This window comes from Clupea harengus, chromosome 1, assembly GCF_900700415.2.
Source record: "Clupea harengus chromosome 1, Ch_v2.0.2, whole genome shotgun sequence".
Lineage (NCBI taxonomy): Eukaryota > Metazoa > Chordata > Actinopteri > Clupeiformes > Clupeidae > Clupea > Clupea harengus.
Genome location: NC_045152.1, coordinates 26,767,587 through 26,783,394, shown reverse-complemented (window position 1 = coordinate 26,783,394; position 15,808 = coordinate 26,767,587). Strand labels below are relative to the sequence as shown.

The 15,808-nt window shown below is 41.5% G+C and overlaps 1 protein-coding gene across 3 annotated transcripts in view; it reads left to right on the top strand.

The window, feature by feature from the left end:
- The first annotated feature begins 2,225 nt into the window (after positions 1-2,225).
- nbeal2 (neurobeachin-like 2) overlaps positions 2,226-15,808 on the top strand; it is a 58,295-nt gene continuing 44,712 nt past the window's right edge. Inside the window, exons 1-6 of one of the 3 annotated variants that reach the window (XM_031573877.2) lie at positions 2,226-2,964; positions 10,504-10,592; positions 11,081-11,242; positions 11,551-11,632; positions 14,246-14,358; positions 15,144-15,226. In XM_031573877.2, coding sequence (XP_031429737.1) covers positions 2,914-2,964; positions 10,504-10,592; positions 11,081-11,242; positions 11,551-11,632; positions 14,246-14,358; positions 15,144-15,226 — 580 coding nt within the window. In that variant the 5' untranslated portion in view covers positions 2,226-2,913. Of the gene's footprint in view, positions 2,965-9,319; positions 9,687-10,503; positions 10,593-11,080; positions 11,243-11,550; positions 11,633-14,245; positions 14,359-15,143; positions 15,227-15,808 lie in introns of those variants that run through there. The other 2 variants (XM_031573891.2, XM_031573884.1) reach the window with 2 other exon arrangements.

The window sequence follows — 15,808 nt, the reverse complement described above, 5'->3', positions numbered from 1 at the left end:
TCTTGAATTATAATTTCATTTACATTAAGAGTTTTCCTTGATTCTTTGTAGATTTGCGTCTCATGTTGAACACATCCTTGCCAAACCTTTAGAAAAAATCATCAATAAACAAAGATGATGGGTGAAAAAAACATGAATTAACATGTGGATCCATAAATGATCCTGTCATTTCTTCCTTGGTTTGCCTAGCTTTTTCACCTCTTTTCTCTCTTTGTTGTCATCTCCTTTATAATTGCCTGTCTTTCTTGACTCTTTAGCCTGCTTCTTTGTTATTTCGCTGAACTTCAGGTTGTGTTTTCTATAACTGATATACCTTTGTATGTACTCTGTGTTATATGCTTCTCTTGAAAAGCCAGCAGAGTGATTTCTATTTTTTTCTTTTCAGTCAGCCTCCTTCATCTTCATCTTCTAAACAGATTTCTACATACAATTCCTTTGGTGCTCTTTGCTCCTGGTCAGCTTAATAGACTTGTCATTCCTTTATCTTATATTCTCAACTGCAATAATTTGCATTTATAACACAAAGCTGGGACAGATTTCCAGGGAATGAGTGCAACTGAATAAGAGTGTGCTAGTTAACTAGTGGTCCACTTTATCCTCAGCAGTATTTGTATGTGTTTAGGAGCCAGCATTTAGAAGACTGTCCTTAATTGGTGAAAACAACCAACACCAGAAGTGCTTCAGCAGCAGGTAAAAAAATCACAGGCCAAAAACTCTATCTCGCAATGTTAAAGAAAACAATTCTGGATCCGCCCCCTGCTCTAGATCCACTCCAAAATTTAATGGGTTCTTCCTTGGCACATGCTACTCCACGCCAATTTCATCAAAATCAAACTGGTGGTTTTTGTGTAACCCTGCTGAAAGACAAACAGACAGACAAACAAACCGAACTGAAAACATAACCTCCTTGGTGGAGCTAATAAAAGCTCCTGTGTTGGTTAACTGTTGAACAGAGGCAATAGATAACAGGTTTGTAATTAATTCCAGTATTTCCGAATTTTACAGTTGTGTATGTGAGCTTAAGCATCATGCCTTTAGGTAACACTTGTTCTAAATCCTAAATTGGTTTTTACTAAAAGTGATGAGAAATTTAAATATGACTCATTTCAGGTTCTTTTTGAGGTAGTCCTTACAACGCATGTAACTTTGTTGTGAACTGTTTTGCCTACTACTTCAAACCAGCCTTTTACATTTGCATCACTGACATGATAACGTACTCTAAACAAAAACTCATAAATCAGGCCCTGTGCTCAAGCTTACATGGACAACCGCTCAGCACTGGGCACGACCTGGCTTGGTATGTAGGGCATCACCATGGCAATACAGCTGCCTGAAGCTTCTCTGGGTCCATCCTCATATTGACCAGTGCCGGCCCGATGTACAGCCAACCTGTGCTCATGCATTATACCAGAGGAGAAGCTGATTAGACAGGACATAAAAGCCCACAATTATCTGTGGGGTGATCAAAGCTCTCTTCCACCATATGTGGGTAAGAAGAGAAACAGGCTTCCAGTGATCTTTCCCTGGGGAAAATAAAGGTAATCCTGTTGCTTCATGTAGTAATATCCCGAATATGTAATTCACTGTTATTTAGATACACTTTAGCCAGAAATAGAAATAGATAAAAACAAATGTTTACAGTTATATTTGTATATAGATATAATTTGCAAAAAATAGGAATAAAGCCACTGTTTGACATTTAAGCAGTGGCATTTAGAATTTTCCCTCTGTCCTGTTTGGGCTGTCATGTGTTCGTCAGTGGAAAAGCGCACACTCTTCCTTGGTGGCTGTTTTGCAGAGAAGTGCATCCGGTGAAATGGGGCCAAAGCAACAAGGAGCCTGATTTAGCTGACATGAGGTCACTTGTAGAACAATTCTCTTACTTTGTTCACTGAAATGGTGACTGGTAGAGAAAACATTAAAATATTTAACAATGCAAACAGAGAGGCATAACGATACTATGTGACAGCCAAAGTATGCTCTCAGAATCTTCAAATATATGTATTTTTCTTTGGTATAAAAGTGAGGTTTTATTAACACAAATTAAATAACTATTAAACATCACGTTATTTGGCATGCTCCTTATTTTTGTCGGTATATGGACATGTAGACGTTTCTATGTCTCACGTAAATATATATAAATGTATTAATAAGAACATTGTTGTCAGACGTTTTTATAAGGCGATCAATACTTTGGTGTATTGAATGAATAAGTTGTGAATGTCCACGCTATAAAGTAAAAAGCTTTCTAAAATGAAATTAGTTTTATATATTCAGTAATAATACAGCAAGTGCTTTTTCTAAACGAGGTCACCTCGTTGTAGTATTCGTTTTATAGTGACTATTATGAGACCTCCAAGCCCAAAAGGGGAGCAAGGTAGCTTGTCTTTAATGTCTTTCCGCGGTCGCACGAACTAACAAGGGACTTAATACATCAAAGACTGCGATGCCACATCAGGTTGTTTTCCAAGCCGTCGTCTCACGAGTGTAACACTAGTTGGAGATACAGTCTGCCGAATGCAGGAAGGAGTGAAGCATCAACGTTGGCTTGTGTGCTTGTTACCGTGCGTATTTTTGTTAATGGGGACGTTGCTCTGGGATCACTACAGAGGGAACCGTGCTCTCAGTGCCTTTCCTCCGTCTTTTCGTCTTTTCAATTGAGCACTGATGGTGTTGTTCTATATGATTATTTTAATCTCATTGACATGTAGGCTGTCTGCCTGAGTAACTTTGGAGAGGCTTGGCGACCAGGTAGGCTAACAGCGAGGGAGCATGTACTATCTTATCGCCCCTGGATTCATTGTGTCTTTTCAAGAAAAAAGCGTTGGACACGTTATATGCCACCACATGAAGACAGTTACAAATGTTATAAGAACAATTTAACTAAGGGCGTTTGTTGAAACGCTAAGGAGAATGGCTTCGAAGGAACGACTGTACGAGCTGTGGATGTTGTATTACACCAAGGTGAGTCACTTGCAATACATTACACTGCCTGCGACTGTGGCTCTGACACCTGTTGCAGTAGCCTTGCCATGGTTTACTGTTGAGTCCAAGATTGTTTATAACCTGTTGGCAAGTCGCTTAAAGACTGGAAATCCCATGATACTAGAGCAAATGTATGCAGTTGACATAGTGCTAACAGGCAACCATGTTTGTCATTTCTTGTTCCAAATATGCGAACGGGAGCATATCAGGAAGTATGCCCTGTCTGTGAAAAGTAAGGGCATGCAAAAGCATTTAAATTTGTCATGTACCCAAAATAATGTATTCTCTTATGTCCGATTGCACTCTTTAACAAGACAAAACAAGTATTTACAAGTTAGTTTCCGATTTAGTTACAGTCTGTCAATGACAAGAGTTATTTCCCTTTGCTGTTTCACCGTCTTATTGGATGGCAGACATCTGTTTACCTGTCGTTCTGCTGCTACTTCCTCTTTAGCCCCATTGTAGTGTTGGCAATAGATGTTTCAGTTAGTGATGGGTTACATTATTGTGGTGCATTTGTGCTGCATTTACTTGGGATTTTACTCGCTGGTAGGGTGTTGATTGGAAGGTTCATGTTAATGTGAAAGTCAGTCGTTCTCAGTATTTTTGCTGCTCCTGTTACAAATAACCTACATTAACGGGAGGCCAAGTGCGACTAATTATCAACAGATTAACAGTATTCATTTAATGTAGGCTACATGTGTGTTATGGTATGAGAACCAGCGAACCCATGCTCACGCGCCTCACTCATCGTTGCATTCCATTCAAAGCAGTACACTGACACACCTTTGGCGTATTCCTGAATGCATAATGCAGCTGTATACTACGATAGGAAAATCCAATAACGTTTTGAGCCCAACGCCTATTAACATGTTGAGCAAATGTGCCGTGGATGGGTCTGGCCGGTATAGCACCATGGAAACTCACAACAACAGGTGCCTGCTTATTTTGGTTCAAGTCTTCAAGTTGACCAAACGCTGATAACAAGGCAACAGATTGCTTGGACATCCTTAGACATGTTTTAATTATTCAGGGCAGTTTCAAGCTGCTCATGTGCCTTGGGCAAATAAGTTCAGCTGTGTTAAGTTATTTCAAGTAGATATGATTTTATCTTAAGTAAGAAACCCAATCCTTCCCATTGTACCTTTCCCACTGCTAGTCCCTCCCTGTACGTCAGTAGTAGCAGGGGCACCACAGAGGTTAATTAGGCATGTCTGGAGACAAAAGGAACTGGATCTTTTTCAGGGAGTGGAAGCACACACATATGACTCCACCTCACAGTCATTAAGTCCACCAACTGTTGGCTTGTCCTAACAGTTGTGTCAGAGTTTTTCATTGTTTATCTTCTCTGTGAGTGAGTGAGTGAGTGAGTGTGGTGTGTGTGTGTGTGTGTGTGGTTCCATAATAAGCATTAATAAGGAATTTCTCATATATTTTCTATTGCTTGAAAAATATTTGAGGTTGACAGGTTGGTTAAATTGTGTTTGCATTAATGGAAACAGGAAGTAGCTGGTGTCATGGATTAAATAAACATTTGAACAATTGGATTTATTATTTGATGCTGTACTTTTCAAATTGTTTGGGTAAAATAAGCGTTATCCTTCAAATGGTGCATGTGTCTTATCAAAGCATCAGGTTGGGACTCACAGCAACATGTCATAACAGCAATAATCTGTGTGCCCAACCACTTCCTTTTGCAATAGAGGACAACAGTGACATCACTGTGCCACTTCCTCTCATGGCCTGCAGCCGGTAACCTTTGAGCTCAACCTGTTTATGAAATGGTTGATTTTTGGGCCCCTTCTTTGTATTGTGGAAACTGGACAGTCTTAATATTACATCTCTAGTACTAATTTTCCCTTTCTTAACTTTGTCTATAGTAGTTTCTTCATGGCTTTCTGTGGTTTGCTAAGCCTTAAGTGATCATATCTATTGTTTTGTTACATATCTGTTGTGGCTATTCAAGTGATAATATCCAAGCTTCCCTGAATTTTTCTTTGACCTGAGCTAAAAGCAGCTAAAGAAAGAGCCTGACATGCTGTTTAGGGTAAGAAGCACAGATCTTAAACAGAGAGTTGGCATGAGTGAAATGTGTAAACATTTTTTTCCCTGTGGAAGTGTTGACCTGAGGTAACCCTGCTTTTACTGTGATTAAGAATTTTAACGGCCTCAGCCATGGTGTACCTGTTGTACTGTTATGCACTGACTTTTCTTGAATTTAGCCTCTCTCCTTTGTTCTAGACTGGTAAGTCTAGGTGGGACAGGGAATGTCACCACCCATAGTGACCTATAGAGACTAGACGTCATAAACCAAGCCCAAATCCAGCACTCATCTTTAAGGAGTGTTATTGGGCACAAATTAGGAGTATTGTTTCTGTGTACCAAAAATACTACCAAGGTTTAGTTTTACTCAAGAGTCTTTGCTTTAGTCATACACAGACCTCTCCCTGTTCCCCTGTCACCCACATAAGTGTCAGCACAGACAGTAGTCAACTTCAGTTTAGAAACGAAACAGCTAATCTTTGCACTGATGACCAGAGTGTTGTTTTGGCTCAGAAATGTCTTTGTGTGCTGCTGAATAATGCACTGTTTTCCCCAAGGCCGATAGTGAGTTAGGAAAGCGCATGTGCTACGGAAAATATGGACCGGGACCAGAGCTGTGTTCCTGGCTGCAGGAACTGGCATGTTGTGGCCTGTGCATGTGTGACTGATAGGGTGGTTGTTTAATCTTCAAATAGTGTGCTGGAGTTTCTCCATTTGCTGACATAATTCTAAACAGAGAGTATTACATTAATTGAATACCAAACAAAACCTGAAAAGAAACCAAGAAAAACGTGATCTTTTAATGACTGTCTGTCCAGCTCTGCTGCCAGACTGTAACATTGTTTATGATATGCATGAACGTATTTGCAAAATTTCTGTGAAGAATGACTGATAATGACGGGCTTTTGCTGTCTTTTTTCATTTGTCACTGTTATTCACTGATGTACTCTACACTGCAATCTGACACATGTAACAAGAGCTCCCTGACACGTGTAGCAGTAGACTTGAACTGTCTATTCTTCAGACCACAGTTCTCCTGCACAGTGGTCATCTCATTCACCAGAATGCCTGCTTTCCATCTCTGTATACTTAACAAATACAGTAATACCATGCACACTCTGGAAAACATGCAACAGAGCTTTGTTTGTTCTCCTGTGACATGACTTGTCACTGGCCACTGCATTTGAGTGGTCAATGCTGATATTTTCTTCTGATATTTCCAAGTAATTAACATCTTGTGTAGACCTAGGCTTTTGTCATAGCAAGGAGTATTACAAAATTCCCCTCTTTTTACAGTAGAGGGATCTGTCAGGGCCTGTCGGTGGGCGAGATGTTCTGTGCTTTCCAGGCTCTCCCAGGGGACCATTTGAGCCACATTTAGCTCCAATCTATTCATTTTCAGTTGACACACACACAGCTTCGTTTGGTAGGGCTGCCTGATTCAACCCACCATCAAAGATTTTTTGCACAGGTTGACTAAAACTCTGTACCTCTTTTTGCAGTTGTGCAATTATCATATTTCCAGTTAAAAGAGTTTGTTTAATACTGTTCTAATACGCTTCTAACCATTTGCCCACCAAAAATAATTTATCACGATAAATTAGGTATGTCAGATTCTGATTAGTTGATAGTTTGTTTTTGTGAAATTATGAATAACACATACAAACTAGAAATTCCAACATTTGTATTTTCTAGATTTCACATTGAGTATTACACAGATGCTGATATTTTCAACAGATGTTTATTGTCCCATTTGAAGGCATGCATTAAAGTGGTAATTTGGAAACTTACCAATACAAAAACATGTATTGTGGATTTATCATCATTGAGGTAAATCTGAGAAATGATCATGATATGTGATTTGGGCCATATTGCCCAGCCCTGCTGGAAAGAGGCAGAGGCCTTAGGAGACATGAAGTGAAGTGAGAAGCATGTGGGTGGTGGGGTGCCTGTCCTTGGTAATAAGAGGGTAATTGAAGAGAGGATAAACCAGGCGAACATGGAGGAGTGTACTAGTTGATGCCGGGTGTAATTAGTCTGCCATAATGAGCTGTGTGATGGTGAATCTGGGGTAATGATAGGAGGGTGAGCCACGCTGACAGCCCTGTATCTCGCTGTGAGGCAAGGGCACTTCTCCTTCAGATGTTCCGCATCCAGGGCAGAGCTGTGAGATTATCCTGCTGTCATGGGAGCTGCCTCTGCTGTGCACATTAGCTTATGCTAGCCCTGAAAGCAGTAAGGTGCATGTATGTGCACATTAGCTTCTGCTAACCCTGAAAGCAGTAAGGTGCATGTATGTGCACATTAGCTTCTGCTAACCCTGAAAGCAGTAAGGTGTACATGTATGTATGTGCACATTAAATTCTGCTAACCCAGAAAGCAGTAAGGTGTACATGTATGTATGTGCACATTAGCTTCTGCTAACCCTGAAAGCAGTAAGGTGTATTGTGTGCACATTAAATTCTGCTAACCCTGAAAGCAGTAAGGTGTATTGTGTGCACATTAAATTCTGCTAACCCTGAAAGCAGTAATGTGTATTGTGTGCACATTAAATTCTGCTAACCCTGAAAGCAGTAAGGTGTATGTGCTGCTGACACGTCCCTCTAATGACAGTCCCACATTTGGCTGTGTGTGTTTACCAGTGGTGAGCTGAATCAGGAAGCCAACTGCACTCTTTGTTTCCCACTCAGCTGGTGGAGGAAGCCAGAATGGGCCTGCATCTCAAGCAGCCACACACACGCATGCACACACACACAAAAGCATGATTAGGACTTAGCCCAGGGATCAGCAGGCGGTCAGTCCACCCCCGAACCCAGCTTCCTTTTATTGTGCCCATCAGCTGTGGAGCCGATTGGAGTTTCTTGTGCGACTGTCAGTTGTGGCCAGGTTCAAGTGTTGGCACTTCAATGTCAGTGCCAAATGTATACAAAACTGGACAGGTTCATGCCGACTGACGGTTGTTTGGTGCTGGTTGTGCTTGTGTTTCTGTAACTGATGCTGTGCTAACTTATTTACTGCAATGTAATTAATGTGTAATGTCTATACTGGCAGTTGACCCACAAGGTCTTGAATGTAAACCAGTACAGGGGAAGTTCTGACATCTAGGGGTTGTCCAAAGCTGGGTGTGCCAGGTGGTTGAACTCTGACAAAAGTAGCTGTTTCACTTCTGATATTGAATATCAAATAACATTCCTTCCATATAGCATGTGCATTGTCAAGTGATCTGTGTATTTCAGAACAACATGTGAATCAGACTGCTGGCTGTTTTTGTAGGGTTGCTGCCTTTAATTACACAATTTAGAGAAGTGTCTTTGGTTCTTGAAATAACGGAAAGAAAGGCAAGACTTCTTATGTGATGTAACATGGTTTGTATATGGTGCAAAATCCTGTGTTATTTGCTAAACTGCCATGAGATTGTTCATTTGCACTTGTAAGTATGCCACGATCCTCACCACGATCTGCGTAATGTGAACATTCTACGCTATAGCCATTTGTAATGGAAATACAATCTCAATCGTGTTTGGTCCCGGTGGCCTTAAGCTTCTTCTGCTCTAGTGTGAATGAGTTTGGGGTTAAATTGAATTTGATCCCAAGTCCTTTCACCTCCCAATAAAATGGAAAACTCATTAAGGCTGGCTAAAGTGATGGTCATGACCTCTGCTCGACAGTGGAGCATGTGCCAGGATCCAGGGAGATCCTGGGAGTGTAGACTGTAGTCCAGATGAGTTTCTGTTGGCAGGGTCCCTGAATCAGAGACACCTCAAGTGCTCTTTTTTGTTTGGCACCTTTTGGGCTCTGATAACGTATGATCATCAGTGAATACTTGTGAAAGGAAAAGGCAGTGCTAATTTTGGTCTTTTTAAATCCCAAATGACAACAGGAAATGGATTGGAAAATTAAGTAACCATTATGTCAATTAAACCATTTGGTTTTCCATTCCAGAGCTTCCAAACATTGCATGGGCATGAGCTAAATCTGGCCCTCGTATGCTATTAACACTGTTGTTATCAGCAGTAACTGCAACTGAAAGGATGCAAACTGGTATTCACCTAGTATTCATGACATGATACATTGTATCGCATAGCTAATAACTCTTCAAAAGAAGGAACATAAAAACTTCAAACTTCATTGGATAGTTTTGCGATGGTGTGATTTAACACCTAAACAACCATTTGCCCATAGTTCCAGTAGCTGTTGACAAAAGAGGAAGACATTGTATTGTCGAGTTTGTGTGTGTGTGTGTGTGTGTGTGTGTGTGTGTGTGTGTGTGTGTGTGTGTGTGTGTGTGTGTGTGTGTGTGTGTGTGTGCGCGCGCGCGCATGTGTGTCTGTTTGTGTGTATGTGTAGAGAGGAAATGTGCTTCGGTTAAAGTGACTTGGCATTTCCTGGTGGCTTGATAGAAGCAGAGAGCACACTCATGAGAGAGGCAGTGAATCTTACCGCTGGCAATGGCTGTGTCTCAGTGCTTTAGAGGTTTTTGAGCAAACCTTTTTCCTGGACTACAAGCCACCCGGCCGCTTGCTCCAGCCACTGGGGCCGAGGCGTCCCCCTTGTCTCTCCCACGCAGGCGCAGGGAGACTGGGGTCAGCACAACCCCCTGCTCCCTCTCAGCCTGACAGACATGAGCCATGGATTGGCACCCAGCTGAACATCAACTGGTAATGTTTACAACACAGGGGTCCAACGAGGTGCATCTCAGAGTGTGTTCTCAGCCATGTTAACTCTGTAGTTAATGTGTAGAGGAGGTGTTTTAAGGTGAGATACTTTGGTCATAGGTAAACCTGAAGTGTAGTATTCGCCTCAGACGTGAAGTGTATCTGTGCTTTGCAGACTGAATGCGTTATCTCTGCGCTGCGGCTTGTGACAGGCAACTTCCTGTCCAGGCAAATGGGTGCTCAACTCTGAACTAGATCTGGGTTCCTCTGCTAATGCTACGTGATGACATGTTTGCCATGTGTTTCATGCATGTGCTCCGTGAATCATTTTGTATTCGACTTGTCACCCTGTGTGCAAATGTCAGGGCTGTCTGTGGGGGCTGCAGGCTTGTAGCTTGATGCTAGAGATCTTATCAGCTTGTCAGGATGCATCGCAATGTACATAAATCATCTAATACGTAATAGGTTTTGAAGTTTTTGAGAGGGAATTCTAGTGATAGTTTGGTCTTAGGTAGATGTTAGATAGGTAAAGTCATTGTCACTTAACCTCTCAGCATATTTTGTCTGTTGATGGAGACCATTCTCATACATAATTTTAAGACTGACCTCATTATGCTGAAAAGCGTTTCCTCTATGAGATTCTTGTATCATTCATTTTAGTCTAGACTAGGCCTATATTTGTCTTAATGTTTTGTGGTAAGTGGTGCATGTATATAAGAATGTTTACTAGAAAAAGCCAGCGACAGGTCAGGAGTTGAAAAAGGGGTCACTGCAAAAGGGCCGAAACACACACTTACCTTATCTCTTTCATCCTCTGCAGAAAGATGTGGGTTATTTGCAGCAGTGGCTGGAAGCGTTTGTGGCGTCCTTCGAGAGGATTATCGATGTTCACTCCCTGGAACCCCGACGGTAAGTTACCACATCAGAATGCAGAATGCACACTTGCATGCATGCATGCTCTCTGATGTACATTTATTTATCAGTACAAGCTTGATAAGGCAACAATCAGCAAACACTTATCACTCAGCTACAACTAGTAAGCTTCCTGGTCCAGCTCTATACGTAGGATTTCCTCTCTGACTACCATAATTCCCTGTAATGTTTTTAATTTGGTCAGGAGCCACTTCTCTATTACAGAGGTTTTCTGTAGTAAATGGCATGTACATTAGTCGTTTCAGTGTTCAAATTTTAGGTTAATATATATTCAACTTCAGAGTTTTATAGAGGTGGACTTACCAGAGGCATGAAACAGCAAATCAGGAATACATTTGGGTTATATCACCATCAAATGTAGTTTTAAAGTAAAAATAATTGTCTGGCTAAATATAAAAAAGAAAGGAAGAATGTGACCCACACGTGACCCCCTGGCCTGTGTGCTGTGCTGTTCTGTGCTGTAGGCTGGAGGAGAGTGGCTCCGAGGTGCCCCAGCTGCCCAGGGAGGTGCTGGTGCTCCTGAGCACACAGCTGTGTCACAGTGCCCTGCACCTGTCTGGCCAGGAGCCCAATGGCAGTGTGCCACATCCACTACTGCTCATTAAGTTCTTCATCATCATCTGCAGGTGAGGCACCAAGCGTAGCTGCCACGCACACACACACACACACACACACACACACACACACACACACACACACACATGAACACACACACATGAACACACACACATAAACACACACACACACACATAAACACACACACACCCATACACATATACAAACATTTACATGGACATCTGCTGACAATTGAACTAGTTCAACCATATTGTAATGAATGAACCAATGAACTAGTACAACTATGTTGTAATGATGTGCATTTTCTTCAAATGCACCGATTAAATTTCTGACTTCCAAAATGTTTTTAAATTGGCAGGAACATGGAGAACATTGAGCCTGACAAGACCCCAGAATTTGTGTTTGAGACCATCAAGCTCTTAACATTCTGCCTTAATCAGGTACAGTTCTCCTGCTTGATCTGAAGAGTATTTGACTTGTTTTCATTATCTATTAGAATGTCTAATTAGCCGTCTTTAATGTTATAGAATATACCTTAATGTGCTGTAAATGCGGTTCTCTTATGTTTGTGGGGTTTCCATCCCTGAGCACAAACTATGTTGTGAATAGCCTGTGCCGCTAGTGGGAAAGCCATGAGTGTTTATCTCTCCATCACATGATCATGTGTCATCAATATGAATATGAAGATGGTATGGAAACTAGCTATTAGCTACCTACAAAAACAAAAAATGAAAAAAATATAACATTCATATGGCGATTTCATTTTAAAGCACACTATACAGCAATTTGCCACTTTTTGAGGTATGTTTTTAGAGGCAGCTAGTTTTGATCATATCCAAATTCATTTTGATGGTATATGTTCATGTGAAGGACAGATAAACCCACCTGTTGTCATCCAGGATATGCACTATATATTTCCTTGGAAGTGTAAGAAAAGCTTTCACTATACAACATTCCCACTATATCGCCAAAAGATGCCATCTGGCATTTTGACTAGCTTTTATCAGTGGCAACTGGGCTGTTGGTGGTCCCCACCAGGTTTTTACATGCCTTTAGGCAGTTCACTTGCTAGTTTTTAGCCCATTTACAATTTCATGGTTGTGTCCCTTCTGCTTTGGTTGAAGCGTGAAAAGTCATGAGATTGCACAGATTGCCTTGACTTTAGTTATGTTTCCAGAAGCAAATGTTATTCAGTAACATGATGTACGGAACCCACTTCCTCTGATAAAGGGATTATCGGGTTATATGACACTCCCCACTTTGACTGTTTGAGAAATGACCTGTCACTAACAGTTATTAAGGGATAAATTGTCAGAGACAGATTCCACCTATAAACTCATAGTCAAACTCCTAAAGTGGAACATTTATTGACTAGCTCTCATTTACTCACATTAACATTTGAGAATCCAGGTTTTTGGAAATAAATGGAAGTTAAGAATCATTACTCTCTAGGAGCATTTGACATGACATGAAAGTGTTACTCATGTAAGATGTATCCAGATAGTGTTTCTCAACGGTGTTGCCCAAGAAGGTGCTTAGTGTGTATCATCTGCTTAAGATTCATAAATCCTCTGTTGGTATGAAGTTGTTGCTTAAGATGTTGCTATGTAACACCGTATATCTACGTGTATCTTAAACACAGTGTATTGGTTTGATGTTAGCTGCATGGTGGGCATTAAGATCTACGTTTTTAGATCTTTACAGCTGGAAACATCATCAGTGAAATATCTAAAGATATATTTTGTAAGTTGTTTTTATTTTGTGAGAACTGTGCTCAAACTGTGCTTTTTAATATGGTCACGTGTCTCAAAATGCCCGAGAACTAAAGAACTACAAAATGGCTTCACAGTACAGAATGACAGAAGAAACACTTCATATTCAAACAATAACTACTTCATATTCAAACAATAACTACTGATTACAGGAAAGAAAAAGACATACTCTCTGGGCAGCATTAGGGAGATATTTCCTTCTGAAGAACCTCCTCAACAAACTCTGAAACTCAGGGATGGGACCTTCAGAATGTCATTCAGGTTTATTGTTGCATATGAATGGCTGGGAGGAGAAGGGAAATGCAGGGCCTATTTTCAAATCTTTCAGTAACATTAGTTGGACTATGTCCTGCACATTTGAGCTCTTATGAACAAACTGAAAATACAGCCATAAGGAGTCATTTTCCTGTGATTTGTTCAAACTAAAGTGGAGCATTTTTGTCTTCACTGTCACGATTAAACGAGGGAGCATTTTGCAGTCACACCCACTTCTTTTTCAGTTCAGTTCAGTTCAGTTCAGTTCAGTTCTAAACAGCACTCTGATTGATCACTCTCCATCAGATAGTTGCTGGAGTACCACCCTGTGCCATTACACTCAGCTGTGTGAGCTTGAGCAGATGTCAGCCCAGACGCTAGTTTGTCGAGGTAAAGTTCAAGGTCAGGGTCGGGCTGAGGGAGGGAGGGAGGGAGGGAGGAAGGGAGATGCGCTTCTCCACCTCACCCACGTCCACGTGCAGCACACACCTCTACACAGGCTACAGAACAGGTTCTGTGATAAAAAAAAACATGGGTTGGGTGACCTTAGGTGCTTTTGTGTATTTTTGTGTGTGTGTATGTGTGTGTGTGTGAGACACTCTGAAATAATAATATTGCCTCATGTGGCCTTGCTAAATGTGTTCTTCTATTGATCAAACAAGCCTCGCCAGAGAAACTCCCTAACCTTGTGTGTATACTCTATGAGTCCTAATTTCATTGACGGGCAACTGGCAACAAGCAAAACATGGGCAAAGTCCGCCACACATAAACTAAAGCTAATTTATATAACTGGGCCAAATCATTTAACTAGTCTAATACCATGAGCAAGCTCCTCAGCACAAACATACGTACGTGGGTCAGCGCAGTGCTCCCATACGCCACCCGCTGTCTTTAGTCCATGTGCTGCCAACTTTGCTCATTGCTCGTTGCCCATCAATGAAAGGAGGGCCCTATTAGTGAAGGAGGAACTGATAGGAGAATGCTGTTCCCGTTGGCGTGTCCTGTGATTGTGTGCTTGTGTTCCAGCTGAAGCGAGGCCATGAGGAGAAACAGTCTCTGCAATGTGTGGTGCAGCATAGCCTGCTGCTGTGTGAGAGTCTCTTTGACCCTTATCAGACCTGGAGGAGACGGCAGGCAGGGTGAGTCTATCTGTGTGTGTGTGTGTGTGTGTGTGTGTGTGTGTGTGAGGGGTGGGGGGGGGCAGTGGGTGTGGATAAGCATTAGCAGGAATGTGTAGGAGAAAGTGGGTTCATAGATAGCTGTGTGTGTATATATGTATGTATGTATGTATGTATGTATGTATGTATGTAAGCGTCTTTGGGTACTTAGAAAAGCGCTATATAAGTCTAAGGTATTATTATTATTATTATTATTATTATGTATATATATATATATATATATGTATATATATGTGTGTGTGTGGGGGGGGGGATCATGAGATCATACCTCACATGTCTGGAGTGCTCGTGTGAGTCAAGTGCTGATGCTGAATCACATACGTAGCTCCTGCACCACCCCTCACTTCCAAAGTCACTTCCTAAGCTTACTTTGCTCACTATTGCACTCATTTGCATTGGTTTGCATCCTGGTTTGCATTGAGACCTGACGCTTGATCGAGCATCGAAGTGACTGGAAGGATGAATGTGAATGTTTATGCGAGACTTGTCTTGACCCAGACAGTGTGGTAGATCACAGAGTGGAAAAATGTGGATGGGATCCCAGTTTGGGTCGTGTCTGATCAAAGCCTACCTATGAGTAGGAGGATTATTTAACAATGAAATTAGAATTCAATGAAATTTGAGTTTTAATCAGTCAGGCTGAATTGAGTCTAATGGGATGGAATTGAGTTGAATTTAATGTTTGGTCAAATTGAATTGACCGTTAAATAGGACTCTGTTGGTTTGATTCTCTCATCTTGTTCCAGGGAGGAAGTGAGCGTGCTGGAGAGGAGTAAATACAAGTTTGCCCCTCTGTCTGTTCCTGAGGAGCTCACAGCTCTCTTCCATGGTGTGTAAACAAAGTTCCAATCATGGTTATTCTAACGCTGTGCAGTCTTTTGTAGAAATGTTCCGTCCACATATGTATTGGAGCCTAGCCAACACCCATACTGCTTTTGTAGAAGCTAGAAGAGTTGCTTTGTTGTGCCAGCTGGGGTGTGTCATTGATGTGTCACGAACAGAATGATCGTCACAAGGTGGCCAATGTCATATTTGTGAAATTGAGCCCGCCCACCAACCTTGCTCAGACTACACTAATGTTCTGTCCCTTTCTAGAAGTTCTTACTGATTTCTACCAATTTCAACGATTCACTCACCCTTGCTCCGTCATAACTAGACATTTTCACACCTGTCAACCTTCCTTCCAACAACAACATGCCGCAATAAAACAACATAGGATTTAACTGACATTACAGGACATGTCATAACAAGCAGATCAGTCATCTGCTTGTTCAGATTTGCCATGAAGTATTCATGCCTTCTGTGCTGACAGGGATTGCTAGTAGCTAGTAGCCAGAGGGAACAAATGAAGCCTTGTGTACATGTCATGAGTGTGACAAGCCTGCTTTCTCAATTGCACTCTTCCCTCAAT